The following is a 27,848-nucleotide window of genomic DNA, read 5'->3' as shown; positions in this document are numbered from 1 at the left end:
GTTCACTAGCACAAATGGTTTCCTCTCATTATGAGAGGAAACCATTTGTGTCATGAGATTGGTGAACTGGTTGCGTTTGAACGAGACATGTTAATATGCATTAATGTGTCGATCAGTCAACAAGTAAAAGGTTTACTCCATGACCAACCTTGCATGCCCCCCTCCTTATTTGCATATTGAAGGACAAGAAATGAATACAGAAGTACATAAATAAATGCAATCAAAAATGATTCCTCACCCCCAATAAACATGAAGCAATAATTCTGAGTAAAATGCAACAGAAATATACAAAATCGACATTTTATTTATTCAAATAATTAATCATGGAAATTAATAATGAAAGAAAATGTGTCTAAAATAAACTGAATGTATAAACTTAATGTATACCAGTCAATTTATGGAAAATTGACATGTAATTAAATTAGTTAAAGTCAGCGTTTTAAGCTTATTTTTTGTTTTGTTTTGTTTTTTGAGTTGTGGAAACATGCACTATTAAATTACAAAGAAAATAATACAAATGTAAATATAGCTGGATGCAAAAAATAAGAACACAGAAATTTTGGGGGAATAGTGAATAAATAAATAGAGGAATGAACACAAATGGATACAGAACCAAAATAAATGATAAATATCAATTTATATCACATTATATAAAATAATTATTACATACAAATAGTTTTAATATTACTTTTGCTACATAATACAAGCAATTTAATATATTTTTCAAGTCATTTATTTTTTTTTTCATTCTGACAGTTTTATTCCCCCATAAAACAAACAAAGCGTATGTTCTCTGCTCATAAGATAAACATGCATCTTGTTGTGGTCATTGCTGTTCATTTTATTTAGGAATTGCTATATATGGCTCAGCCATATTGCCCCCCCCCCCCCAATTTTAGAGTACAACGAAAAAGTCATTCTAAAATCTCAAAAATATAAGGGCTGTAGATGGGTAAACAAAGCATATTACACATAACAAAAATAAATAAAAATGGAAGTAGTTCTTAACAAACACATTTGACTGGACATAAGGCAGAAAGTAGTACACTGCTATTCCAGGAAATACTGTGAATGATAAGAAGACAAATGTTATAATCTCATGCAATCAAATCATCTCACTGAATAGCTTTTCCCATAATCCCCTTCCAGTTCCACCCTCACACTCCACTTAAACAGTCATGAATTAAATAATGCCACTCATACTTTACTTTCCGTGATAAAATAAATGAATGTTGTAGGCATACTTGACTTAAATGTAATCTTTATTCCTTTAGCTTTTCAGTGAAATAGGTTATAGCATTGTCTTGCATGCAGGTAATTTATACACTACAAGCATTATGCATATAAATGATGGGAGTTGTTAAAGTCTTTGTAATCAAAACATTCTTGCATTATGCATACAGTATACCTTTATGTTGAACGTTTTAATTACATGCAGAATGTAATTACATGAATGGATTTATACTTTTATAACACAGAACGAGAAAAGTTTATGAAACAGTTTAGGATGGATGTGATTGGATGTGTGAATAACTGAAAAAATGAACACAATATAAAATGTAAACAGAAGTAGGAAATAGCTTAGGACATGTGAGATGTGAAAAGCCATATCCTTGAGGTCATTCAGAATATTGTGAGCCATATTTCACTTGGCTTAGACAAAAAACATAAAAAGATTTAATGGTGCACTCTGAGAAAACTTTTTACATAAAATAAAACAAAACCCCACCCCTTTTACAGTTATAATTTACAAAAATGTCCATTGAAGATTATGTAAAAACAGCTTAACGGGAGGGACATATAATGACAACAGTATCTATGTGTCTCATAAATAAGAACTTCCAACCATATTTAAGTTTTTTTTTATAAACAATTGCATTTTTCACCTTATAGCTCCTATTGGATGCATCAAACCCCTGTTGGCCAAATACAACAACATATGGAGAATGATTTGAAAAACAATTTAACAGTGTACAAAGTATTTTTCAAGGGTTACTGATCTGACACTGATAATCAAATATAATCAGCAAACTTCTTTGTGATTTGTTTCGATTGAAGGGTAAGTTTCTGTGTTGTAATAAAAAAGCAGCCTTACCAAGGCTTCTTTGCTTCTGGTGGACAAATCATGGCGCACACTCTAGCATGTATAATCACTGACAATGTCTCTAGGATTTGAAGTACTATTAGTGACAAGCAAAAATAACCTTAAAGCGGTGCATTTCTGTGTAAAGCCTATACCTGAAGATACAACCCTTTCTGAAGAGTAAAAAAATGTATAAAAAGACAATTAACCAAACTATGATTTTTTTTTTCAGCAATAGCATATAACTCTCTTTTTTTCCTGCTTGAAAAATTAAGTTGAGTAATACACCAATCAGTGATATAACAACAATTCAAGACACTGGGTAGCAGAACTAGCTGCAATACAAGTAAAGCAGTAACTAATATGCCTTTCAGAACACTAAGTAATGTCGTCTCACCTCACAAGCAGACATAATGGATCTTTGCTCTTCAATTCATCCAAGTGAGTCATACTGTCATACTGTAGCCTGAATGGCTCTTTTCTATTTTAGAAACTCTCCTCTAGACTCAAGCAAGCACAGTCAGTTTGGCATAGTAGATATCCATACTATAGAAGAGAATCCACTGGATGTCTTAGTCACTGTGGAAGGTTGTAAACATTTTGCATTCACTACATTGTCTTTGGTGTAGCACAGATTTCCTTTACATATCTTGTTCTTTGACATCTTTGCTCACAACCTCCTTTTCACTTTTGTCTTTTTCATATTTGTTTTTTCCATTTGTTGTCACACTGTTACATGAAGGTTGAGAGGCAGCAGAAGGTGTCAGTTTGCTTTTAATGGCACTAGACATGTTTTTAAGTTTGTCTGTGTCATGCTTTCCCTTGTTAATGAGCTTTTTATCCTTTTGATTGTTAATATTGGATGTGTCATGGGACCTTCTGTCTTTTCCTGGACACTTCCTTGTATAATGCCTGAATGCTCTCTGGATGACAGCAGCTGAAACCTCCTCCTGTTTGCGACGGAGGGTGGTAGTGATGGGTTCGTGGGACAACTTGGAAGGATTTGAGGCCATGAAACGCTCTTCCATTTGCTCCTTTAGAATGTCCATTTCTCCACCCTCACCTAGAACACGCTTTGTGAATGCAAACAGGATGTCTAGGCAGTGAATGCGGTCACCACTCACCATGGGTAAGTCCATAGAGATCAGGTCAAACTTGTTAGGCTTGGCTATGCGCAATGGTGGTTCCAGATTATCTGCAAATTCTGAAAGCTTTTTATACTCAATGAACTGTGTTGCATGAGGATCAAACCTTTCCCAGACCTCATAAAACGTTTCAAAATCATCCTCACTCAGTGGGTCAGCGCTCTCTTCAGTAGCTACACCAAAGTTTTCCAGGATGACTGCAATGTACATATTCACCACAATAAGGAAAGAGATGATGATGTAGCTCACAAAGAAAGTAATTCCCAGTGTAGGATTTCCACAGTTTCCTTTAAAAGTACTACCAGGATTCTCCATCTCAGGGTCACAGTCATTTCCATTTGTGTTGAGAATGGGATATAGTAGGGTATCCCATCCACCTGAGGTGGTGATTTGGAACAGACAGATCATGCTGTTTGCAAAAGTCTCAAAATTGAAAAGATCATCAATACCTTTTTCCTTCTTGACATATGCAAAGTTTGACATGGCAAAGATCGCATAGATGAACATCACCAAGAACAGCAAGAGACCAATGTTGAACAAGGCAGGGAGTGACATCATCAAGGCAAACAAGAGTGTGCGTATTCCTTTGGCACTTTTAATAAGGCGGAGGACGCGGCCAATCCGTGCCAGTCGGATGACTCTGAACAAAGTTGGTGAAAGAAAGTATTTTTCTATTATGTCGGAGAGAAACAAACCTAAAGAAAGAAATGAAATGATTAAACACTGGATGACAGATTACTGCAATATTAAAAATGTATCAGAGAGAAACTGTAAATGGAGGTGAGTCATACCGATGATTGACAGAATAACAACGATGAAATCAAATATATTCCAGCCATTCATGAAAAAGTAGTGCCGGAGTGAGATCATCTTTAATATGCACTCTCCAGTGAAGACGACAATGAATACCACATTTACATAGTAGAGAACGTTTCTCTTGTAGTCTGATTGTTCATCAGTTTCCACCATCATAGTGATCATATTAAGCGATATTAGAACCATGATCACAATATCAAATGATTGCTTGGTGGTAAAATCGAAGATGTATCCTTGAATCTTGTTCTAAAACAGACATGCATAGGAAAAATAAACAACAATAAATTTTGGATTAAATAAAAGTGAGGGTTTTAATTCATACTGAATGCAGTCAAGGCTTGAGTTACATACCGATGGTCTAGGGATCGGTTTTTGTGGTTTTTTTGACCCCAGTTTTTTCATGGCATTGTAGTATTTCTTTTGTTCTTCAGTCATAAAGATGTCTTGACCTCCGAAGTAAAGAAAGCATGATAGGCATGTTGAATCACAACAACATGTTGGAAGCCAAAATACCACAAATTTGTTTAAAAAGCAGATTTGATACTTATCTTTTTCTTTTGCTGATTGAAGTTGTCTATAATGACACCAATGAAGAGATTGAGTGTGAAAAATGCTCCAAATATGATGAAAACAACAAAATAACAGTACATATATAGGTTGACCTCATAGTCTGGTTGTTCTTCTGGCTACATAGATGACAGAAAAAACGAGACATTAAAACAGAGTCATCCTTTGAATTTCTGTACTGGTTGAGTTCATGTGTGCCTCATGAGGAGTGGCCCTACTTGTGTGGCATTTAGATTACTGTAAAGCCCGCCCCCCAAAATAATTTTGTTCAAATAAAAAGGACTTCAAAGCCTGATGCAGTTTGTCACCTTCAAACTTTGATCTAACAGCTAACTGGACTATTTTATCTTTACCAAGATTATGATCTGTAAATACAGGTTAAGCATTTTGATCATGATTAAGCAGCAACGGCAGGAAATGTTTGGTACGCATCGGGTGTAGTGTTCCACAGCTTTAACGTGGCCAAACAAAATAGGATAATCTAAAATTAATTTAACAGTGTTATATGTTTTTCATGAACAACGTGTCATCTCCACAAAAAAAGAAGGTGTAATATGATTTAATTAAACATGGATATTTTATAGGAGTTCAAGCATTTCAACACCGAAATACTAAAAAAATCACCACCTTGCTTTGAGAATCAACAGCAGCATACATGATGTCCATCCAACCCTTAAATGTAGCCTGTAGAAAAGAATACAGCAAGTGGCATTAAAAACACATATTGTTGTATTACAAAACTGGCACAAAATGTGACACTAATTATGAAACACAATACTGAGTTACTTACCACTTGCAACAGTGCAAGGTAACCCATGCCAACATCATCAAAGTTGACCTTGACGTTCTTCACCTTAGAATCCGTGAAATTACACTCTTTCATATGTTTCACTTCTGATACAGTAAACGGCTCATTTGTGATTGTGTTGACACAATAGTAGAACTTTCCCGCAAATAAGTTGACCCCCATGATGCTGAAAATGAGCCAGAAGATGAGGCATACCAGCAGCACATTGAAGATAGAGGGAATGGCTCCCAATAGGGCATTGACAACCACCTGCACACACAAATCATGACATATCTGTAAAGCTGACAGGGATTACAGAATCTTAAAGTGATGTACCACACTGTATACTCTGGCAATGGGAAAAAACAAATGTGTGCCAACATGCATATTGACATCACACCTCATCACTGCTATGACTAACGCCAAAGATCCAACACAACTACATGGTAAAGGTGGAAACAGAATCAGGAGAGGAGTCAGCAGATGAGTTTTAAATTTTAGATAAACATTGAAATGAACACCTTGTAGAGAAAGGAGGATGCCGCAAAATTTGATTACTGTAAAAAGAAAAATACATAAAACATAAAGAAAATCATGTTACATACGCAACAAACAATATCAAAACAGCGATACTGGCATGGACGCTATTATGGCACTACTGACGCACATGAGAATTTGTGCATGCAAATCAGGGAATACTCTGGCTACCACGTGAGGAAAGATGATCACTGTAGCAGTGCTGTAAATCTAGACCACCACAATATGAAGGCAACTAATCAATACCTGCCTTATTGATTTCAGCAGCCGACAAAGCTGTCTTTTCAGTTACATAAGTTATCAACCTGATAAGACCATGCTTGCATAGCACGGCAAAAAACTCTAATGCCGTTAGATATCACAAGAGAAAAGTGATATAAGAATAATTTGATATTTTGGTATTTATTTATTTTTTGTTTCTTAAGAGTTAGAGTAGCACTTTATTTGACTTTATTTATTTCACAGCTGTTGTTATTATTTATTTAAGTTCTTTGTACCTTCGAGTTACAGGATTTTATTTTTTGTGTTGTATTACTTTTGATTTTGAATTGATTTATTTTCATTATTAGATGTTGTGTATTAGCTCTGTAAAAAACAAACACATTTCTTGAGTCAATGAAAACAAATTTACAATATTAAAAACAGCATTTTTTTTTTTTTTTACTTATGAAAAGCACTATATAATGGGGTTGTATTCTCAGCAAGAAATTCCCACAATGTCAAACTATTCCTTTTATCAAAATTCTGCATCACTGGTGTATATTTGAGGAGTTATTGGAAGTAAAAGTGATTTTTTTCAACTTGGAGAACAAAATACTTAAGCTTACCAGGATGACAAATGAAGGCAGGAGAAAGGGAATTGGGGGAAGACAGGAATGGTTGCATGCAACAAATTTTATGTTTTATTGTTGAATCTGTGCTACAATAATTAAGCAATTTCTGATGGCAAAAAGGTGGCCCATCTAGAGCTAACAAGCTGTACCTAATGAAGTGGAAGTGTTCTGCACTAGTATATTGAGCTAGTGCTAGACAGCATGACTCTGAATGGATAAGTACTTTCAACAACTCTTACCCTCATGCCCTCAAAGCGTGACAGGGCTCTCAGTGGCCTCAGAGCTCTTAGAGTTCTCAGAGACTTGATGGCACCAAGTTCATTAGCACCTAATGCGTTGGCTACCAGACTGACCAGTGAGACCTAGAACACATGCAGCACATGTCATGAGCAAAGAAGAAATATTACACACATTAATCAAAGGCAGTGCAGTTTCATTCTACGTCTCAACACAACAAAGAACAGATTCAGCACTGTGTAAGCAGAGTTTCAACCTACATCAACAATTAGGAAGTCCAACCAGCACCAGGCATTTGTAAAATACTTGGCAAATCCATATGCCACCCACTTCAGTAACATCTCCAGAATAAAGATGTAGGTGAAAATTTTGTCTGCATACTCCAAAACTGTTTTAATAGTCTTCCTTTGCTCAATGTAGATATCCTCAAATGCCTAAATGTGTGGAAAAAGACAACCTTTAGTAATGCCAAACGTGCACATAATGAAATTTCCATAATACTCTAGAGGAAATATCTCAGAATTTGTCCCAAAACAAGTGTGAAAACAAACCATTAAAGAGGCTGATTCAGTAATATTGAATTAAAAACTATTCAGACATGAGCAGTTTGAGAATCTATTGCTTGATGAGAGATCCTAGATAAAATATCTCACATAAATCCACAAAAGAAACCAAATTAGTCATCCAAATGCAACATTTGCTTTCTTCATGTAAATACTTACAAGGGCCCCACTGCTAAGCAGGATCATGAAGATAATAAAGCTCTCAAACCAGTTGTGCTCCACTATCCGATAACAGGTTTTTCGTAGTGTCCACCATGTCTTCCACCAGCCCACATCTACATTTACTTGACAACAACGGAATGTCTGCACACAGGCTGAAAAAAGACAATGGGCAGATGGGGTTTTAGTCATGGAAAATGCAGATTCAAATTACATTTAAGGTTAGGTAGGTGGTGAATTCACCAGCAGGGAAACAGGGATCGGGCTCCATAGTGTCTTCTAATTCAAAGTCTACGGAAATTGCTCCCTCTCCAGCTGGAAGACCATCCACTGTGCTTCCCTCTGAAGAGCTGAACTGTCCATCATCATCATCTTCAACGATCTGTTTATGAGAGAATGTGGATGAAAAACAAGTGTTGGGTGAACAAATACAACAGAGCTATTGAGCAGCACTATTTTCACACAGAAATAGTTATAACATATGATGGTTAAATTAAAGCAGATATATGATCACACACAAACACATGCAAAACTTTAGCCAAAACAACAAACTATTAGTGCGTTGACTCCAAAGAACAGTTGAGTGGTTCTCAACAGCAAAGGCACCAAGAAGTCTGCATTACAGTTTATACTGTTTTCCTGCTCAGTTCCATATTACTGGAGGAAGAGCACAGACAGATAGATAGATAGATAGATAGATAGATAGATAGATAGATAGATAGATAGATAGATAGATAGATAGATAGATAGATAGATAGATAGATAGATAGATAGATAGATAGATAGATAGATAGATAGATAGTGAGAGAGACTGGTAAATTTAAAGCCTGGCAATGCTTTGCAGTAGCCATAAGTTCACTCCTTCAGCCTGTTGTTGTATAGCTATCTGCAGGGCGTGTCTCCTAATAGCTAGTATGAAAACAGCTTGAATGTCTTCCTGGAGAATGCAGAAGCACTTGGCTGCCCTGGGACCAGCTAATGCAGAACAGGGAATAATGTAAGCATGTTACTCTGATACATTGTATGCCCTACTGTTAATGTAATGATGCTTTGTACATCCATTCTACAACTGTAAATCTGAAAAGGGGAGCTCAATGTTACATTTATGGAAAACAAAGAGTCACAAATCAACATAATATGGCTGATTTTAAAATACAAGCTATTTTGAATAATCAACAGTATTATAGCAAAGCTAACTCATTGTGTGCTGAAATCCAGAAATAATGGCTAATTACCACTGTGTTTTACTAATCCTGAAAAATCATAGGCACCATATTAACACCTTACAGGATATTTATCATTAAAAATATCCTTTATGTTTAGTGGTACACTGGGCTATAGTCTATCAGTACAGTCACTGTAAAAAGAAAGTACTCCTTTTAGGTGATGTGTATCAGGACATAATAACACATTAATTAATTAATACAACCTCAGATGAACTACAAAACGTTATATATTACACACTTCCAGGTGTGAGCACATCTATAAAAGCAGACGTTTTGGCAGTTTGCTGGTCTGAGCACTCAGGTATGTGTTAACACAATGCCAAGGAGGAAAGGCATCAGCAGTGAAGTTAGAGAAGCATTCTTTACTTCCCATAAATCTGGGAAGGATTATAAGAGCATTTTGAACAAGTATGAAGTCCATCATTCTACAGTCAGAAAGTTTAACCACAAGTGGAAATCATTTTAGACCATCCACTCCTGGCTGAGCTTGCCAGGAGTGGACATCTCAGCAAATTCACCCCAAAGTCAGGCCATGCAATGCTCAGGGAAACTACAAAAAACTCAAGAGGTTTGACAGTATGAAAGTACAATTAAATAAAGACTAAACAATTATGACGTGTTTGGAAGGATTGCCATGAGAAAGCCTCTGGTCTTTAAAAACAACGTGCCAGCATGGCTTGAAAAACTCTTGAAAAACTCTTGAAAAACTGAATTTTAACAAACTACAAGTCTTCTGATGACTAAACCAAACTGGAGAGGTTAGCTCATAATTCACAGTGCTTTGTTTGGTGAAAAGCAAACACATCATACCAACTGCCAAAGAGTCATAGAGTCCAACATAAACTACTTTTTATAAGTATTCTGCAGTCAAATGTGAGTGCATCTGTCCAAAAGCTAAAACGTGGCCCAAATAGGAAAATTGTCCCAACCACATCAACAGATCTACAACATAATGGCTATAAAAAATGTGTTCATAAATGAAGGCCTTCAAAGCAATGTTGTAAACACGTGGGCTAAAATTTCTCAAGTCATACAGAAAACAGTTACTTCAAGTTATTGCTGCTAAAAGTGGTTCAGTAAGTTACTGAATCATGGGGTGTACATGTCACATGCTAATTCTATATATATATTTTGACTTACTTTTTGTTAAATAAATAATTGTTTAATCATTAACATACACGAGGGAGGGGGAAACATATTAGAAAAAACAAATCAAGTGAGTGAATTAAAGTCATCAAAGAATTATAACCCTTTAACCTCTGTTAAAGGGTTATTTGATTCTTCTCATAAGCAGGGCACTCTTTGATGAGTCTGATGTATTGTAAGGAGTTCTTACAGCATCTGTATCAAGCAACGACAAGTAAGCAGAAACAATACAACCCTTCCTTTAAAATACTGCCAAGAAATATTATTTTTTTCTGTTACCCATCCAAATAATAAATACATACACGGACAGCAGCAATAACAATGCAACAGTAATATTATAGAGACTCAATATATTCCTTTCCTACAAGACAAAACACCGTCCTCTTAGTAGGAGGATTAAGCTCCCTAGCACTCAGACTTAAATGGCTCATAATGTAATGTGCACACTGGTATTTTCCCGTCTATATGGTCTCTTCTTGTTAGAAGGCTATGGTATATGTGCAGTTAGGGAAAGTATCATGATACATGCCATTGCCATGACTGTAGATTGTAGGCTAAGTCCTTCACTTCACTTCACTTCTTCTATTTGCACACAATACAAGAATGGAAAAAACCCCAAATGACCAGTGTCACTATAATGAGTGCCCTGAAAAACTGACCTTTTTTTATTGAGCCATACTATAAACCAATAAGTACAATAAGTGCAATAAGGTGCTTGAGCTTTTTCATGTTCAAAGCTTGTAAAATTCAATTAAACCTGAAGGTTATCTTCCAATTTACACACAGTATGAAAACCTCAGGTAGGGCTTGAGCTATCACTTGAGACAGCATCTTACCAAAAACAAAATAAATTAGTTTAGACAAAAGAGTTTAGAGAAAAGCAATTGTTCATGCTCAGGAGATGGATATACAAAGTGATCACTGCATTTCCAAGTGTCAGGAACGGAAGAAATTTCATCAAGAAATTCAAAGAGAGCCACACAGTACAGAACAAGCTTGGCAGATGTAGCAAGAGAAGAATTTCAAATACTCTGGAATTTTGAACCTGGTATTTTTAAGTTTTTGTGAAATAATTTTGTTTCTGTGTGCAAAGTAAAATAATGTAAGAATAAAAAAAACTAGGATGTTTGGAAAGGATGTTTGGAAATGAACACTAGGATGTGTTAAAATTCCTTTCTCTGTTAAACAGGAGTTGGAAAAATTTGTGAAAAGTTATAGATGACTAACAATTCTGTCCTTTGCTGTATGGTAATGAATATCTAATTTACCTCACCAACAGTGTTCTTTTAAACCAAAGTCCTATGTGATTGCATTACATGTCATAAACATTTAACTTGCAATGTCATTTAAAAAAATGTGCTTTAAAACAGAAATCAGGAATCTAGAGAGAGCAGTTTGACCAACAGGATCCTTACCGCAGGGCATCCTACTGCATCTGATGATGCACTGCTGAAGTCCTCAGTGTTAAGATTTTCAAAGTCAGACTCTCCGATAGCAATAGGAACAGTGACAGTCACACTAGGGTTGTTGATGAACGACATTATGGAATCATCACTCCTGCTGCTGACTATGTATTTGTCCCCAGTTTTGTCCACGCCAATCACCTCTCCATTGCCATGATTGGAGATTCCGTTTGACCCTAAAGGTTTGTGGAGTTCATCCAGAGATTTTTCCTCATCCTTCTTTTGTTTCTTATCTCTGAGGCAGGTGCTGCTGCAGGTGCTTCGAAGCACCGACTTTGTGAAGGCAATGCCTTTGTGTATGCGTGCCATGGCAATTTGCAAATTGTTTGAGTCAGGGTCATCTTCTTGCTTTGCCAGGTTGTCAGCACTGAATGAACTCAGCAAAAGGGCCAAGAAGAGGTTCAATACCTATAAGGTAATGATATACAAGATAAGATTTGTAACTGATAATAACAAAAGAGCACATATTACTGTAAAACTGAATAATGAACAGGTTACTAAATTGGGAATTACATTTTTAAACAGATTAATGAATTAATGAATTGACCATAAAATGTAATGTACCACAAGGTTTCCTATAACCATGACCATCATGTAGAGAGTGAGACACTTGGGAATCCCAGCCACTTCCATACAGTCCCACATGGTTTCTATCCACTCTCCACAAAGCACCCGGAAAACAATGAGGAATGAATGGAAGAAGTCATTCATGTGCCAACGAGGAAGAGTGCAGTCCTCAGAAATTTTACACACACAGTCCTTGTATTTTTTTCCAAATAGCTGCATGCCCACCACAGCAAAGATGAAGACGATAATAGCCAAGACCAGTGTCAGGTTGCCCAAAGCCCCCACTGAATTACCAATTATTTTGATCAGTTTATTTAGAGTGGGCCAGGATTTAGCCAACTTGAATACTCTAAGCTGTAAAAGAAGAGGAAACAGAAGTTATTTCCTAACTCAAAACGCAACACAACATACATGCTATTGCATTTGTGACAAATAGAAGCATATAAATCCTTAGGAACTATGTAGATCCAAGTTTTGTCTTTCTTTTTGTTTGTTTTTTAAGTGCTTAACCAGAGATAGTGGCAGTAAACCAGCCTCAAATTATAATGCTCCCTCACAGCTAAAACTATTTTTATTATCAAATGTTTTTATAATGGTATACATTGGGATTTTTACATTGTATGCTGTGCTGCATGTTCTTTCTGTCAGCATGTCAGGGGTGTGAAATCTAATGGCTGAGTCACACTAGAGTAAAAATAGGATGACAACCTCTGACTGAGAGTGGGAAAAAAAAATCTGTGGTTGCCCAGTAATTGCATAGAACTAACCATTTCAAAGGCAATGAGTAAGTTCATTGCACTTATTTGCAATAATTTCGATCATGCCACAGTCTCCGACCACTATTTTCATAGTCTGATTATAGCATTAGGTAACAAAGCCAAAGCTAACCAAATAAACAGCAGGGTGCTGAGTGGATGAGTGGATCTTGTAACATATTGTTTGATTATTTATTTAATTATAGCAGAGTAAACCTGCTCTTCAGGTTTGGTATTTCCTAACCAACTCAGATTTTTTGGTATTATTTGCTAAGTGACTGCAAGTTTGAATATACTGAACACAGGCAAACACTGTAATAAATGTATACAAAGATACAGATAATTCCAAAGGTTTCGCTTACTTCTTGATGCAAGTTTAGATTATATTTAGACTTACCAATCGGAATGATCTCAAAACAGACATGTTCTTCAAACTTTCCAAACAAAGCTCTATCAAGCTTAAACTGACAATGATCCCATCAAAGATATTCCATCTCTCCTGAAAGTAATAGTATGGATCCAGTGCAATCACCTTGAAGACCATTTCAGCCGTGAAGATGCCGGTGAATATCTTTACACAGTCACATACACACACACACACACACACACACACACACACACACACACACACACACACACACACACACACACACACACACACACAAGAAAGACCCCAGTGAAGATTAATAAAATCAATAGATATTTATATTTAAAAAATATTCTCTAAATTGAACTAACCTTATTGCCAACAGCAAGCATGTTTTGGAACCCATCACTCATTGGATAATGTTCCATGGCCATAAACAATGTGTTTAGTGCAATGCAGATGGTGATGAATAGATCCATAAATGGGTCCATCACGATTAGTTTGACAATTTTTTTTAATTTCAGCCATCCTGGACAACACTCCCAGATTAGGAAGGTGTGGGCAAAATCATACCAGCAAGGAGGACACTTCTGCCGTGACTCTTCAAGTTCTGATTGCAAAACATATTTTGTGTGAAAGTACAATTTAACTTTTTTAACACCACAGATATAGTCAGGATTGGCTATTCATGCCATGGTGAAAAACACCTACCCTCCATTGTGGTGGTTATGACACTAGCAATACTATGAGCTCTCTGTCTGGCCTCTGGGCTCTGAAGGTAGTCCATATATCCCTGGTTTATTCCTCCAATGCTCTGTCTATATTCTGTGTCAGTGGTGTCAGCCTAGGGATAGAAAAAATTTTTACACATAAAATGTAACCATACAAAAATATGCTGCATTTTACAGTACAAACATAAATATTTATCATTGCATAACATTTACTAAATAAATGAAAAAAAAAAAAAAAGCAGAGGAAACTGTTCCACTGAAAGCTGCATATCTTTAAACTATCCAAAAAGAATATCTTACAGTAAAGCTCTGGGATAACTGACATAGTATTGGTACATTGATCATATAGTTAGAAGCTACAGCTCTGCCTATCATTGTCCAAAAGCACAAAGCAGCAGTATAAATCAAAAGCACTTGAGCCATTTCAATGACCAAGAGTCCATTATTGTATCATTGATAGACCCAGGAAGAGTTTAAGGTTAAGTTAAAATTCCAAGGTTCATTTGAGTTTAGAAAAGTCGTGACTTATATTTTCTGACATGCTAAGCTGCATAGCTTGCTAAAATAACTGAGAAACAAACAAAACAAAAAACTTAGCCAAAATGACAAGCATAGTTTGTGACATACTTGTGTAATAAAATGTGTGTGTATAAGAGCCAGAAAGATGAAAAGGCCAAAATAAACAAAAACAGAGCAATACAGTAAGCAAGTTATTGGGCTGTCTGGGCTACAGAACCCTTTCTTACATTGTCTCCAGTGGAGGCCATATCTAACGTCACTTTAGGTGGAAGGAGCCCCCCGGGTGATGAAGGGAGTGCATTCCTACCCACCAGAGACACAACGCCATTGCAGTCTACAGAGCTGTGCCTGATTTCACGGGGCTGAAATCTGCGATGTGAAAAGAAGCTGCACTGGCTCATACTGCTGCTGCGTCGATCACACCTTTGGGGAAGAAAAAAAGAGCCCCTCCGACTCAGGGTGTCCTCAAAAATGCTGTTCTCATCATCAGCAAATTCATTTTCTGAGCCCACATCCTGGGCTTGACTTTGGAAACTGAAAAGGCTGGTCTTGCTATTCCTTCTGGGTGAGAAGAGGGGTCCATGAAAACTCAGAAAAGACTAGGAGAGAAAGATAGTCTCCGATGGATGTGATATATGACAATCAAAAAGAGGACAGAAGAGAGAGACAACGATCTTCATATGTACAAATGAAGAAAAAAAGGAACGATTTCTTTGGTGAGAAAAACTTCACGATGACGATGATTTCAATAAAAATGCAAAATTAAAACTGTTAATGAGAACAGTAAAGATCACGATAATGATCATGATAGTGGAGAAGGAAAGCATGATGATTATGGGGATGATGACGATGATCATGATGAATTGTTGCAAGAAGGAAATTGCTCATAAAAAATATATCCTGATGATGGCATATGATAGGAACTAAAGAATTTGATGAAGACAGAAGATGATGATGAAAGTGATGAAACCGATGGCAATAAAAGTGTGATGGCAGTAAAGAAAAGGTTGCATTTAGATTAATGACATGAGATAAAAGAAATCAAAACAATTTGTTAGCAGCTCATGAATGTTTAGAAAAGTTAGTAAATCCATACCAAATATCCTAAAAATTTATAATACATACACATACAACCTAAAAAATCAAATGGCTGCAATGTGTAAGTTTACATTTGGTAGCCACATTGTCAGTCCATTTGCTTCTCCTGCCTTTCAGTCATTTTGAGCCCTGCAAGAGTTTGACAAAAGTCAGTCAATCTTCTCGCTGACAAGGCTTACAAAGAGCTTTCTGAATATATATCTGCCATTCAAATTAAAGAGAGTGATCACAGACTGTCATTTTGAGTCGTCTTTTAATAAATTACTGAAACTGGAGTGAATTTAAAACTGGTACTGTCAGTACTTTTTACATGATTTTGAAATAAAGTTATATTGAAAAATGTCAACAATGAATATTTCACCATATTGAACACTGCATTAAATGCCACTATAATTTGGCAATTTAAATAAATAAAAAAAGATTAATTTAAATTATGAAAAAAATGGATTTGTACAAGCCGAGTTGGAACAAATGTAACTTATAATAGAATACACTAATTTGCAAAGCACATAAACCCAAATTGTATTCACAGTAGAAGATCTAAAACATAACAAAAGTCTGATCTGAAAAAGCGCCATTTAAGAAATATAATGGCTAAATCGGAAATTCAATGCCAGCAATATATCTAAAAACAAGTAGGACAGGTTCAGGTTTAAGTTTTTGTTGCCTCCAGTTTTGAAACATGTTGCTGCCATCAAAATGAGACAGTAATTTTCATTAAATAGTAAAATGCCTCAGTTTAAACAGATGATATGTTTCCTGTGTTCTATTGTGAATAAAATATGAGATTTGTAAAAATTGCATTCTGTATTTATTTGCATTTTGTATAGGGTCCCAACTGTTTAGGATTGTTTCATTCTAGAGTAATTTACAATAAGTGTAGTAAAGCTACAGTAATGAAGTACCGTATAGTAATAAAATATAATACACCATGAAGATGTGAAAGGAGCTTTAGAACCGAAAAGATAATATCGCTTTCATGGCATAGAAAAATACCTGATGTGCAGATGAGCATTTCATGTCATATTTGAGCAGGTTTGCATCCACAGAGAAGCGACTGCGAGCCCTCTGTATACTGTCCTGTGACTCAGATTTGGGAAGTTTTCCCTCGGTCTCTTTTCCTTCTTCCTCCTTTTTTTTCTTTCGCCTGTTGCGTCTCTCCTTTGCACTTTTGGAGCTCAGCTTAGAGGCATCAGAGGAACTCTCTGTGCCACCAACTTTATCACCGGCCTCCCCACCCACTGCTGCTGCAGCAGCTAGTGCTGCCTAGAAGAGGGAAGATAAGACACTGATGGTAAACAGGCTGATAAATGTCTGATTCTTGATGTGGAGAGTTAGGCCCATTTTGCACGTGTGCATTCTGCCAGTCTGCCTGTGCAAGCTTCCTCCAGGTAATCCAATTGCCTCCAAATGTTATTGGTTGAGATTTAAAATGTGCTGTAGGTGTAAATAGTTGTGTTGTTGATAGTGATAGATTTGCAACCTCCATGGACCTCCCAAGAGAGAGGCAAGTCTTAAATGAAACAGGAGCCCAAATCCAGAGACCTTAGCTGAATAAATGGTCATGAGAATGCGTGGATGGATTTCTCTACTGGTAAAATATAAACATAGAAAGGAAAAAAAAGTGTCCTAAATAAAAAAAGGGAAAAGCCCTCGAATGACTATATAGGTAATAAATCACACTTACCACTTAAACGTGTAGATATTATATAAAATTACTACACAACCAGTATACAGTTATATAAAATACAAAATTGCAAAACTGATTGCTACTGCTACATCCTAGATGCATGAAGGAGCGTTTCCGCAGGTCCTTCCTCCCTGCAGCTGTCAGACTGTACAATCAAAAATGCTCCCAACAATTTGTTTACATCTGCTCTGTAACTGCAATAATTTAATCAACCGATTTGCACTACAACCTGGGTTTGCCTCTTATCTGTAGTTAATTTTATTTTATTTAATAACTGTACAGTACTCTGTTTATAGTAACATTTGTCCTGGATATAAATATGTATGAAAAAAATTGTGTATGTTTCTTTCCCCTTGTGGGACAGTTAAAGGATTATTCTATTCTATTCTATTCTATTCTATTCTATTCTATTCTATTCTATTCTGATTGAATTTACAGTACTTCAAAGAAGATGCATTTTGACTTAACTAAAATTATATCTTGAGAGAAATTTAAGGACTCAATCAATGTACCTGAGCTTCCTCTTGTTGTTGTCTCAGCTGCTCAACCATGGCCTTAAACTCCTCGTCCTTCTCCTGAGCATCCTTTGCAGCGGCCTGGTTCTGCTCCTCATAGGCCATGGCTACAACCGCCAAAATCAGGTTGATCAAGTAGAAGGAACCAAGGAATATGATGAGCAAAAAAAAAATCATGTAGGGCTTCCCAGATACACGCAAAGTCTGCAACGAAAAAACAAACAAGATTTTGCACTTTTTCAAATAAAGTATTTATACTTAACATAAAACACTAGGTTCCTGTTTTTCTTTTTTTATTCTAACTTTTAAAAATTTTTCACAATATTTTTATATACCTGCCTTTGGCTGACATGACTACACTGTGCTAAAGTGTGGAGACATGCAAAAATCCACCCTAATACAGTGGATATTTTAAAAGTTAGAGGGCCTTCAAATAGAGGTGTATCTAAAGATTGCACACGTTAACTTATATTTCTAGAATTTCTCAACTCAGAAGTAAAGATGATAAAAGTGAATTTTCTAGGTATAAAGAAAATCACAGTAGAGCTTGGTAAAACCTCAAACAAATCACTTTCATTACCGTTTCAAATTTCAAAATCTAAAGTCGATGTCTTTCATTGATCTTCACATTGATTTTCTTTCATTCATCATTGTTATAGAGTAATAGAAAAAACAAAACGAAGATTAATAACTTGTCAGCTAATTTACAACAAATCCCGCCTGTCCATTTAACTCCTCTAAACTCCATGTTTTCATATTCAGCGTGTGTAAAAACCTTAAACTTTGAATTCCACATTTTGCATTTATGTTATTTCTTGCTCTAAAACTGAAATAGCCACTCTACCATCTATGTAATTATGCTGTAGCAACAAAACATAATTGCTCTTATATTCATTTGCCTGAGACCAAAACTATATCAGCCAAATTATCTGGTAGTACATGTAAAAAAAACAAAATACAAAAGTTATGACATAAATACACTGCAAAATTAGTTACAGTGAGACACTGGACTCTAGTGTTTAGTGTTATAAATCATCCATGATGCTATTGTCACATGTCTCATGGAGAGAAGGGGAATATGACAAAAGTTTAATAGAGTTGCATATTACCTACATTTTTTTTCTTCAGTAATATATATTAAGTACTTTTTTATTTGATGGATTGTCAAGTCCGTATGTGTATATGGATAAATGTTAATATGACTTTACATATAACTATCAAACAAACAAAACCGTCTCTGTTCCATTTCACATTCAAGAAATGCGATCATTTGATGGCTTATTATTAGTCAAAGTTAGTGCAGAGTGCTTAAAAGACCTGCTTATGGGAGTCTTATTGTATTACTGTTTGCTTTTCTTGATAGTACAATGTAGGCAGTAGCCTATTTGCAGTACACCCACATGCTTTTTTGCAGCCATTGAAACTATGTTTGCCTCAGTAGGGCTCTTGTTTTCCTTTGACCAAGATGCACCTGCACGGCATTCAGATGTTTGTTTAAACAGAAAGCTCTGAATACTCTCTATAATACTGTGGTAGGAGAATGCTTTTCCCATAAACAGCAGGCACTGCCATTTCATGTCCTCAGAGAAGAAAATATGGAACAATCTGAACCACGTGAGGTTAAAAGTGTTTTTAAAAACAACCAAAGATGTTTTCATAGAAACAAAGTTAACTAAATGCAATTTCTGGAGAAACTGCAGTGGCATTGTTGATTGTAGTTTGCTTCTGGTGCAGCCAAAAAATTGAAAGTAAAGAGGTTGGAATATTTCTGAAATAGTCTAAAATTTTAATAGAAGCACCGAGAGCACAATCAAGCTGGTCTTTTGATGTATGAACAGTCTGTCTACAACAAATGCTATCAGACTAGTTGGCCAGGGAAGAAGAACAAGGATCACCGACAACAATAACATTTTTAATGTACCTGCTGGTAAAGGTTTTCCCAATAATCCTGAGTCATCAGTCTGAACAGTGAAAGGAAGGCCCAACCAAATGAGTCAAAACTGGTGTAACCATAGTCTGGGTTCTTTCCCGCTCTGTGGCACACGTATCCCTCTGGACAATGCCTGCAAGTAATCGACTCTGTTAAGCTCCAAAGGAACTGGCACCACAACGCATTATATTCAAAATGAGCCAGAATTTTTTCTTAAAATGGCACATTTTCTCATTTTAAAGCTGTGATGTGTTTTCTATGTTATCCATGTTGATAAAATTTGGTTATATGAGGAAATTGTTACATTCTGTTATTAGTTATATTTTACCCATCGTCTCAACTTTTTTGGCATTGGGGTTGTGTTTAATATGGACTTTATTCAGTACTCTGGTAACTGGAGAGGAAGCTTGCTTACCCAGCTCCACTGCTGTTTCCACAAAGCAGTGGATCTTTGCTATTCGAAGGAAGGTAATAATAAAGACCTGATTGGAACAGAGAGAAAATAGTAGTATTTAATAGCAGTGGTATGTTGGAGGTCAATCACAAATACTGATGTAAGTATCAACAGTAGAAATGGGGTACAGCTCTGCACAGCAGTGATTGAGTAAATTATCTCGACTAGCTGTGATTTCTGTGTTGCAATATACACTTTTCATTTAAATTTTTAATTGTTATGTGTTAATTTGAGATTTGAGTGTTAATTTTTAAATTTCTTTTTTTTTTTTCTGGGATCAAATACTTACTTTTATTTTCAAAGTCCACAGTCACATTTGTGTTATTGAAATAGCTTTGTAAAAATTCTTCTAGTATGCACTTATTTTTCAGATTGCCCATAAACAGTTGTAAACCTATTAGGGCAAAGACACTCAGGCAGAAAACTGTGAGAATCATCACATCAGCAAGCTTCTTCACTGACTGGAACAATGCAGCAACAATGGTCTTTAGGCCTGTAAACACAAAATCACTTGCAGTCAGTCGAGAGACAGTAAATATACAAAGGGATACAAGTGAGCTTTTCCTTTAGTGGTAATCCACTTAGAACGCATCCATGTTTTTTTTAGTATATTTTTTTGTTTGTTTGTTTGTCTAAACCCAGTGCCCCACTATTTAATCCATCTTGTTGATCTTTTGGAAATAAGTTAGAATAAGAGCAGGTTCTCTCTCTCTTTTTTCATTACCATCTACAGAACCACCTATAAGATGACATACATTTTATAGGTTGGGATTGTTAAGGATTGTTCATTTTCATACTGGTGAAACAACTCTGTGAAATAGGTGTGATAATATAAATTTGGCACTGGTGGGTCCAAGGGTGGGCAATTGGATGAGCATACTGTTAAACTATGAAAGAACAAAACAAATATGGTAACTACTTACCTGGAATGACAGAAATTGCTTTGAAAGCTCTTAATACTCTGAATGTCCGAAGGACTGAAACATTGCCCAGGGGTACAAACTCTGTTACATACCTGCAAGGAAAATTATAATTATTTTAGAATTCAGAGGGGCTGACGGCACAATATGGCAGCCTCGCCTCTGTCAGTCTGCCCCAGGGCAGCTGTGGCTACAACTGTAGCTTGCCTCCACCAGTGTGTGAATGTGAGAGTGAATGAATAGTGGAATTGTAAAGCGCTTTGAGGGTCTCGAAAAGCGCTATATAAATGCAATCCATTATTATTATTATTTACAGAGATGACAATAGGTGTAACATAGAGTCATGCAAAACAGCAATAATGAAGCTACACTCAGTACCAAAAAATAACGCCAACAAGCAACGTCTCTGTTTATGAAAGCCTGATTATTTTTTTCTTTGGTGAGTCTTTTCCAAATGTGTGACAAAAACTACAAAAATAATGAAAAAGCCCTGTACTTACGCCATGACAATGACAGAGAAATCCAGCCAATTCCAGGGATCTCTTAGAAATGTGAACTTTCCTATACAGAACCCCCGAGCTAAAATTTTAACGAGGGATTCAAAGGTGTAAATCGCTGTAAATGTGTACCTGTTAGAAAAAGGAACACCAGTTACTCTTCACAGTATCTACACTGTGTGTATGTTATGTATGTTTGTAGAACACTTACTCCACGTTCTTTGCCCAGTCAGGTGGTTGGCTCAGTGTCATAAATGCACAGTTAGTGAGAATAGTGCACATGATCACCATGTTGAACAATTTACACGCAGTTGTCAAGGAAGTAACAGATTTTATTGTGAAAGTAAAAAATTTTTTTCATGTAAATAAAGGAACAAAGTGAACATGTAATCCTGGGCTTAGGTCAGCAGACAGCTCAACATCAACATTATTCATGCATATCAGATTCATATCCTAATGAAAGGATATGAGTGTACCAGAATCTGAATTGATAGCCTTCGTAGAGGGTTGAAGGCACTCAGGAGGTACAAGGCTGGACTGGCATTGAAGCGAAAAATGACCTTTCCTTTGTTTAATACAATGAAAGTCTGGGGGAGAGAAACAGACAGACAGACATTTATACATCTTTATACTCTTATATGGATACTCTTTGACTGTCTTGCATTATAGTTTACAACATCATACAACACTGTGCAAAAGTCTTGGGCCACTCCTCATTTCTTTATTTTTAAAGCATTTTAAACACAAAGAAATTAAGGGTGGTTCAAGAATTTTGCTAACAACTTTATATACTGCTGACAAATTTCATATGAATCATTTTTATTGGCTTCTCATCTAAGATTTAAAACCAACAGTGGAATTTTAATAGCTGCGTGCAATTTCATAAATAATGAATTAATGTAAACCCAAACACTACAGAGAAAAGATCTAAACTTGGAGCTTAGTGTTCAAGTTTAAATTCAAGCAAACCTACCTTCTGATTACTGTAGGTGGGATCCAGGTCCTCCAGTGGTATCGACACCAGACCTTGAGGAATGTCTCCATATACAAGGGGGAGTGGTTTGCCTGCCTCCAGGTCACGGTTTGGTCTGAGCTTAATTTCATTTTTGCGCTTTTTCTTCTCTCCCTTGGGTTTCTTGGCATTCTCTTCAGTAATCCGTTTTTCGATGGCTTTAAGTGACTCATGGGTAAAGGGACGGAAGCTGTCTGGACCTGGTGGTACAAGCAGCTGTTCCATCTTTTCATGCTGCACCTTCAGAGTGAGCAGCTAGCCTCGAGCAACAGAAAGGCCTCTGGCATTAGAAAGACACAATATAGGGAGCAGTTTAAATAGCAGAGTTATATTTTTCTTACATCCAACATTATTTGGCTAAAAAATGCAAATTAAAATTCATTTTGTTATGACCTGCCTCTCATTAATAATTTTTAATCAAGAAGAAAGAACAGTGTGTTTGTTTCTGCTCTTAGGTCAGAGGAAAAAGGAAGCTATAATGAGCCTAGAGTTGGCTGTCATACATATAAATTCCTTTCAGCTATGGTAAAATTAGATCTAATTACCTGCTCGTCAGTAGATAAAATTAAGATTTTACATGACAATGATCAATTCCAGGTGAGACTCAACTCCTCTTCCATCCCTCAAAATGGAAAAAGTCTGCTTTTCCCTCACTGAGACAGAGCAGTGAGAGGAAAAGATCCATCTTACTAATAGGCCTGACTAATGTGATGTGTTACAAAGACCTATGCACTATTAAATATGAATGCCCCATAGACTGTGCCGTATCTCTCTCTGGGTTCCCTGCCAGAGAGTTTCAGAATGATCCAAATGCAACAGTGTCAAAGACAACTTCGACATGTTGTGCAGTGATCAAACACATGCAAGAAATCAATCCCTAAATCAGTGGTCAATCAGCTGTTCCTATCATTGAGTTATACATGTGTGATGTAATTATAACAATCAAGAGAGAACTTTTTACTTTTACTCCCTACATTTTAAATGTCTCTTGTCTCTACTTCGTAAAATAATCAAATGAGAAATTTGAGGAACATTATTATTTCCCTTCACTGCACACTTTCAAACATTAAACTGATTTGAACCTAAATGGAGGAAAAAGTAAAATATACATGAAAACCCTATTAGCATATCCATTCCCGTTGCTTATTGCACATAAAGAAAAAGGTTAAAAAATTAATGTATCATAATAGCAGTATGTTCAGGGTTAAAGTTGGCTGGAATGATCCAGAACAGTGTTTTGGGGCCAATGCCAATAAGTTGCAGTCATGGTACTTAAGCATCTCTCTAGTGTCACAGTAGAAGATAAAACCGAGTAATGTTTCTTTAAGTGGCAGGAAATTTCAAATGAAACATTCAAACAGTGCAGCAAACATCAACAAACACACAAGCTGTTTCTTTGCATCATGTCATAGAGTGTGTCTGCTAGCTAAAGATACACTGCTTTATTTCTCAGGAAATCTTTGTGAAACAAGCAAAAGACTCCTGCTTCATTACTGGAAGGAGACACAGGAAAGTTGGTGTAAAAATCTTCTAAATCAAACATACAAGCAAGCAGTAGCTGGTCTGATATAATGAAGTTGTAAAAATGACTAGACCAGGAGAGGAAGAAATGTGATTATTTTTAAAGGTAAGGACTGCTCAGTGACATTTGATGAATTGGAAATGTAAAGCTTGTAATTTCCTCAATCATTTTAAATACTCGATCTGTACACAGTGTGTTGCTGAAGTTTCAGTATGTTTTCTCCACATTGGGAAACTTCCTGCAAAGGAAATTGAAGTATATTAACTTTCTGTTATTCAAAGGTTGAATAAAATATACTATGGGATTTAATGCAGGCTATGCTGGTTAGTTTGCATCTCTGTTGTTAAGTTTACAGTAATGCATTATGTTGGACTGGTGTAAAGCAGCTGTGGTGTTCATGGTCAGTGTTAGGTCACATCAAGGGTACCAGACATCAAATTAAATTTAAGATGATGATGCTAATCAGATTCACTCACTGAATTCCACCTTGGCTTTATACTTTCAAGGAAATCAGCTAGACAGGTCATAGAGTAACTAACTCTAGTATGAGTAGATAACTCATGTAACATCTGCCTATATGTGGGCAAGAGTAGATACAACATTTTAAATGTGTTTTTCTCTACTCTTGTACTAAATAACAGTTGTTCATCAGAATTAGAATTCAGGTTGAACTAAAGTTCATCTGTGGTTTTCATCTGTCAGCTCAAAATCCAAATTCAACATAAAAGAAATTTAGGCCAGAGTTTCCAAAGTAAAACCATCAGGCCAGTGGCAACTCTCTGCTACTGTCTTTTATATGGTGAAGATAAGTTCCTTCTTATCTTGAGGAGGAAATGTTTAGCACAAAACAAGACCCAAAGAGCACTTCTCTTATGTTCTGGTCATCACACTAAGCTAAACCTTCCTAATATTTAGAAATACTAGGTGATGCTGAAATCTAACAATAACCTCACTATTCCTTAAATAACTACAGTCATTAGACACGCATTTGATTTTGGCATAAACAACACAAAATCATGGATCCATCCTGCTTTGTATTAACGTTTATGGTTGCAGATGGTGATGCAATGGTATTTCTTAATATTGGGCCAAATGAGCATGGTTTTATAGGCTACGGGCTACCTGACCATTGATGATGACCCATGTCCATCCATTTGTGACCACAGTAGACCCATCTTCTGTTGCCTGCTTTCAGCAGGGTAATGCAGTGTCAGAAAGCTCAAATAACCTCAGACTAGTCACTTGAACAAGACAATCAGTTCACTGCACTCAAATGACCTCCACAGTCACCACCTCTCAATCCAACAGAGCACCTTTAGGATGTTGTGAAATGGGAGATTTGCATCCTGGATGAGCAGCTGACAAATCTGCAACAACTGTGTGACACTATGATGTCAAAACTATGGAAGGCCGTTTACGCTACTAAAAAACAACAGAAAAAAAGTATCCATCTTTCTCGAAATTTCGAGTTAGCGCTGCGAATCGGTAATCTACGTGAATGACATAATTTCCTTGTTACCCGGAAGCTGAAGCCCACAGCTACAAATGCTACAGCTAAGCTACCAGTATTACAGCCACTCATGAATGAACAAATTGCTGATTATTTTCAGCGTGGCTTCACAAATCCTTGTGGTATTAGCTGAATCACATGGCGTTACTATCAGTAAACGTACTCTTGAAAGCGCCAATTTGTGATCTGGTTTTGAGTGTGCATTCCACGTAGATTACGGATTGGCAGAGCTAACTCGAAATTTCGAGTTACTTCTCTCAAAATTTCGAGTTAATAAATCTAAATTTCAAGTTAATAAGCCGAAATTTAAAAAAACTAAGTCAAAATTTCGAGAAAGATAACTCAAAATGTTAAATTATATCTATCTATCTATCTATCTATCTATCTATCTATCTATCTATCTATCTATCTATCTATCTATCTATATATATATATACATATATACATATATACATATATATATATGCCATGTAAAATTAAGGCAGTTCTGAATGCAAAGTGGATTTCAAACCTGTACTAGTAAGATACATAAGAAAGGGATGAAAATAAAGATATTTTTTTGTTTGTTGTATCCATGTAGCCATACCATATTCTGGCTCCCTAAGTTATTATTAAGCTATTAAGCCTTTGACAGCTCATAGACTATAGCATTGAGACATGTTCTTTCACAATATAAAAGTAAATCACTCAGTACCAGTACCATACATTTTTTAGTTATTTGACACAAAATAATAATTGATGGTCTAAATACTCTATAAAGAGATAATTAAAAAACAGCTGCAACAGTAAGACAAACTTACCAAAATTCTCATGATTATCTGCAAGCACAAAATAAACCTTGATTTCCTGTACCTCAGCCTGCAGTGAGTAACCTCTAAAGAGGCATGCATCATTCTGTCAGTCTGTTCCCAACTCATTATACATAACTTGAGATATGAGCCACTACCACTTCAAAGCTTCAGTGTGCCCACTTTAGTTTATCAGTAACCAGTCTGCATTATGGACGTTTGCGTACTGACCTAAGACAGAGAAATTTGTTCCCCCAACAGAACAGAATGCCAAAAAATGTATTTCGAGTTGATTAGTCGGCAAACATTAGACTGGCTCGTGGTAATAAGTTTCAATAGATGACTGACCTAGTCTATTAAACACAGTGTCAAACAGAAGCTTTAATATTTTATGTACATTACTGCAACTTAATTTGTATGACCTCAAAGTGCATCTTAGTACTTAGATGAGATTAGAGGTGGTTTGTGACACAGTCACATTTCTAGCTCACAACTAATGCCTGCTGCTGTCTCCAACGAGGTACGGAGTCAAGATTCAGTCTGGCATATCCAGGGCGTTGGCAGAATAGCTGTTAACAATCTCTGAAATAAATGCTTTTATGAACAACCTGTCAGACTACCATACGGTGCGGATAGGACTGAACAGAACACTCTCATCTCTAATTGACAACAATCTAATAAAGATGTTTACAGTAGGGGAAACAGGAAGTCATCTAAAATGGAGTGTGGGTTAATAATTGCTGCCATGGCCATTAACGTTTGTAATATATTGTAAACCGCAATCTGTTGTCTTGTCTTGTCTTGTCTTGAGAGCTCAATCATGTTTTTCTACACAGGGCTTCCATAAAAACTGATATCAGTAACATTTATGTAGCTACAAAGACTATGCCATACTTCCAAGGTTGAAAAATATTGTGCAGATATATGGATAACCTTCAATTTAGATAAAGGCAACAAGATAGATAGATAGATAGATAGATAGATAGATAGATAGATAGATAGATAGATAGATAGATAGATAGATAGATAGATAGTCTCTTAAATGTAACGCTGTAAGACTTCTCAATCACCACCATCTCTATATGATTAACCAAACTAAAATAACTTTTAAAACAATTCTCATAATTAGGACCACTTAAAGAAAAACAATAACAAAAACAAAAAAAACACTTTTTTTTCTTCTTCTTCTTCTTCTTCTTCTTCTTTTTTTTTAATTTATTTTTTTTTATTTTAAGGAAATTTAGGATAAAAAGTTGCCGTGTTTACCACTCACCATTAGTTTTCCATCCTTGCCAGGTGGAGATTTCTCTGGAGAATATTTTGAAAAAGTGAAACTTTTTAGAATGATTTAAAATAAGGCTGTCAATCCGATTATGGTGTTTGACGCTTCTCCCGACGCAGACCTGGTCAT

The 27,848-nt window shown here is 36.1% G+C and overlaps 1 protein-coding gene across 1 annotated transcript; it reads right to left on the bottom strand.

Annotated features, from left to right (window-relative positions):
• Nucleotides 1–740: 740 nt before the first annotated feature.
• scn1laa (sodium channel, voltage-gated, type I-like, alpha) lies at nucleotides 741–27,848 on the bottom strand. Its single transcript, XM_084954905.1, has 27 exons — nucleotides 27,711–27,848; nucleotides 22,579–22,897; nucleotides 22,074–22,192; nucleotides 21,817–21,906; nucleotides 21,609–21,737; nucleotides 21,112–21,203; nucleotides 20,478–20,681; nucleotides 20,150–20,216; nucleotides 19,726–19,867; nucleotides 17,802–18,008; nucleotides 16,596–16,865; nucleotides 14,729–15,100; nucleotides 13,963–14,095; nucleotides 13,623–13,861; nucleotides 13,282–13,455; nucleotides 12,127–12,483; nucleotides 11,515–11,970; nucleotides 7,971–8,109; nucleotides 7,728–7,882; nucleotides 7,266–7,439; nucleotides 7,008–7,130; nucleotides 5,402–5,668; nucleotides 5,239–5,295; nucleotides 4,593–4,730; nucleotides 4,396–4,500; nucleotides 4,020–4,290; nucleotides 741–3,923 (listed from the first exon to the last, which is right to left on the bottom strand). The coding sequence occupies exons 2-27, from the start codon at nucleotides 22,840–22,842 to the stop codon at nucleotides 2,725–2,727; spliced, it is 5,943 nt and encodes a 1,980-aa protein (XP_084811031.1). The 5' UTR covers nucleotides 22,843–22,897; nucleotides 27,711–27,848; the 3' UTR covers nucleotides 741–2,724.

This window comes from Perissodus microlepis, chromosome 16 (genome assembly GCF_051167445.1).
Source record: "Perissodus microlepis isolate ML-2025 ecotype Zambia chromosome 16, ASM5116744v1, whole genome shotgun sequence".
Classification (NCBI taxonomy): Eukaryota; Metazoa; Chordata; class Actinopteri; order Cichliformes; family Cichlidae; genus Perissodus; species Perissodus microlepis.
This window is presented reverse-complemented; position numbering and strand designations above follow the sequence as displayed.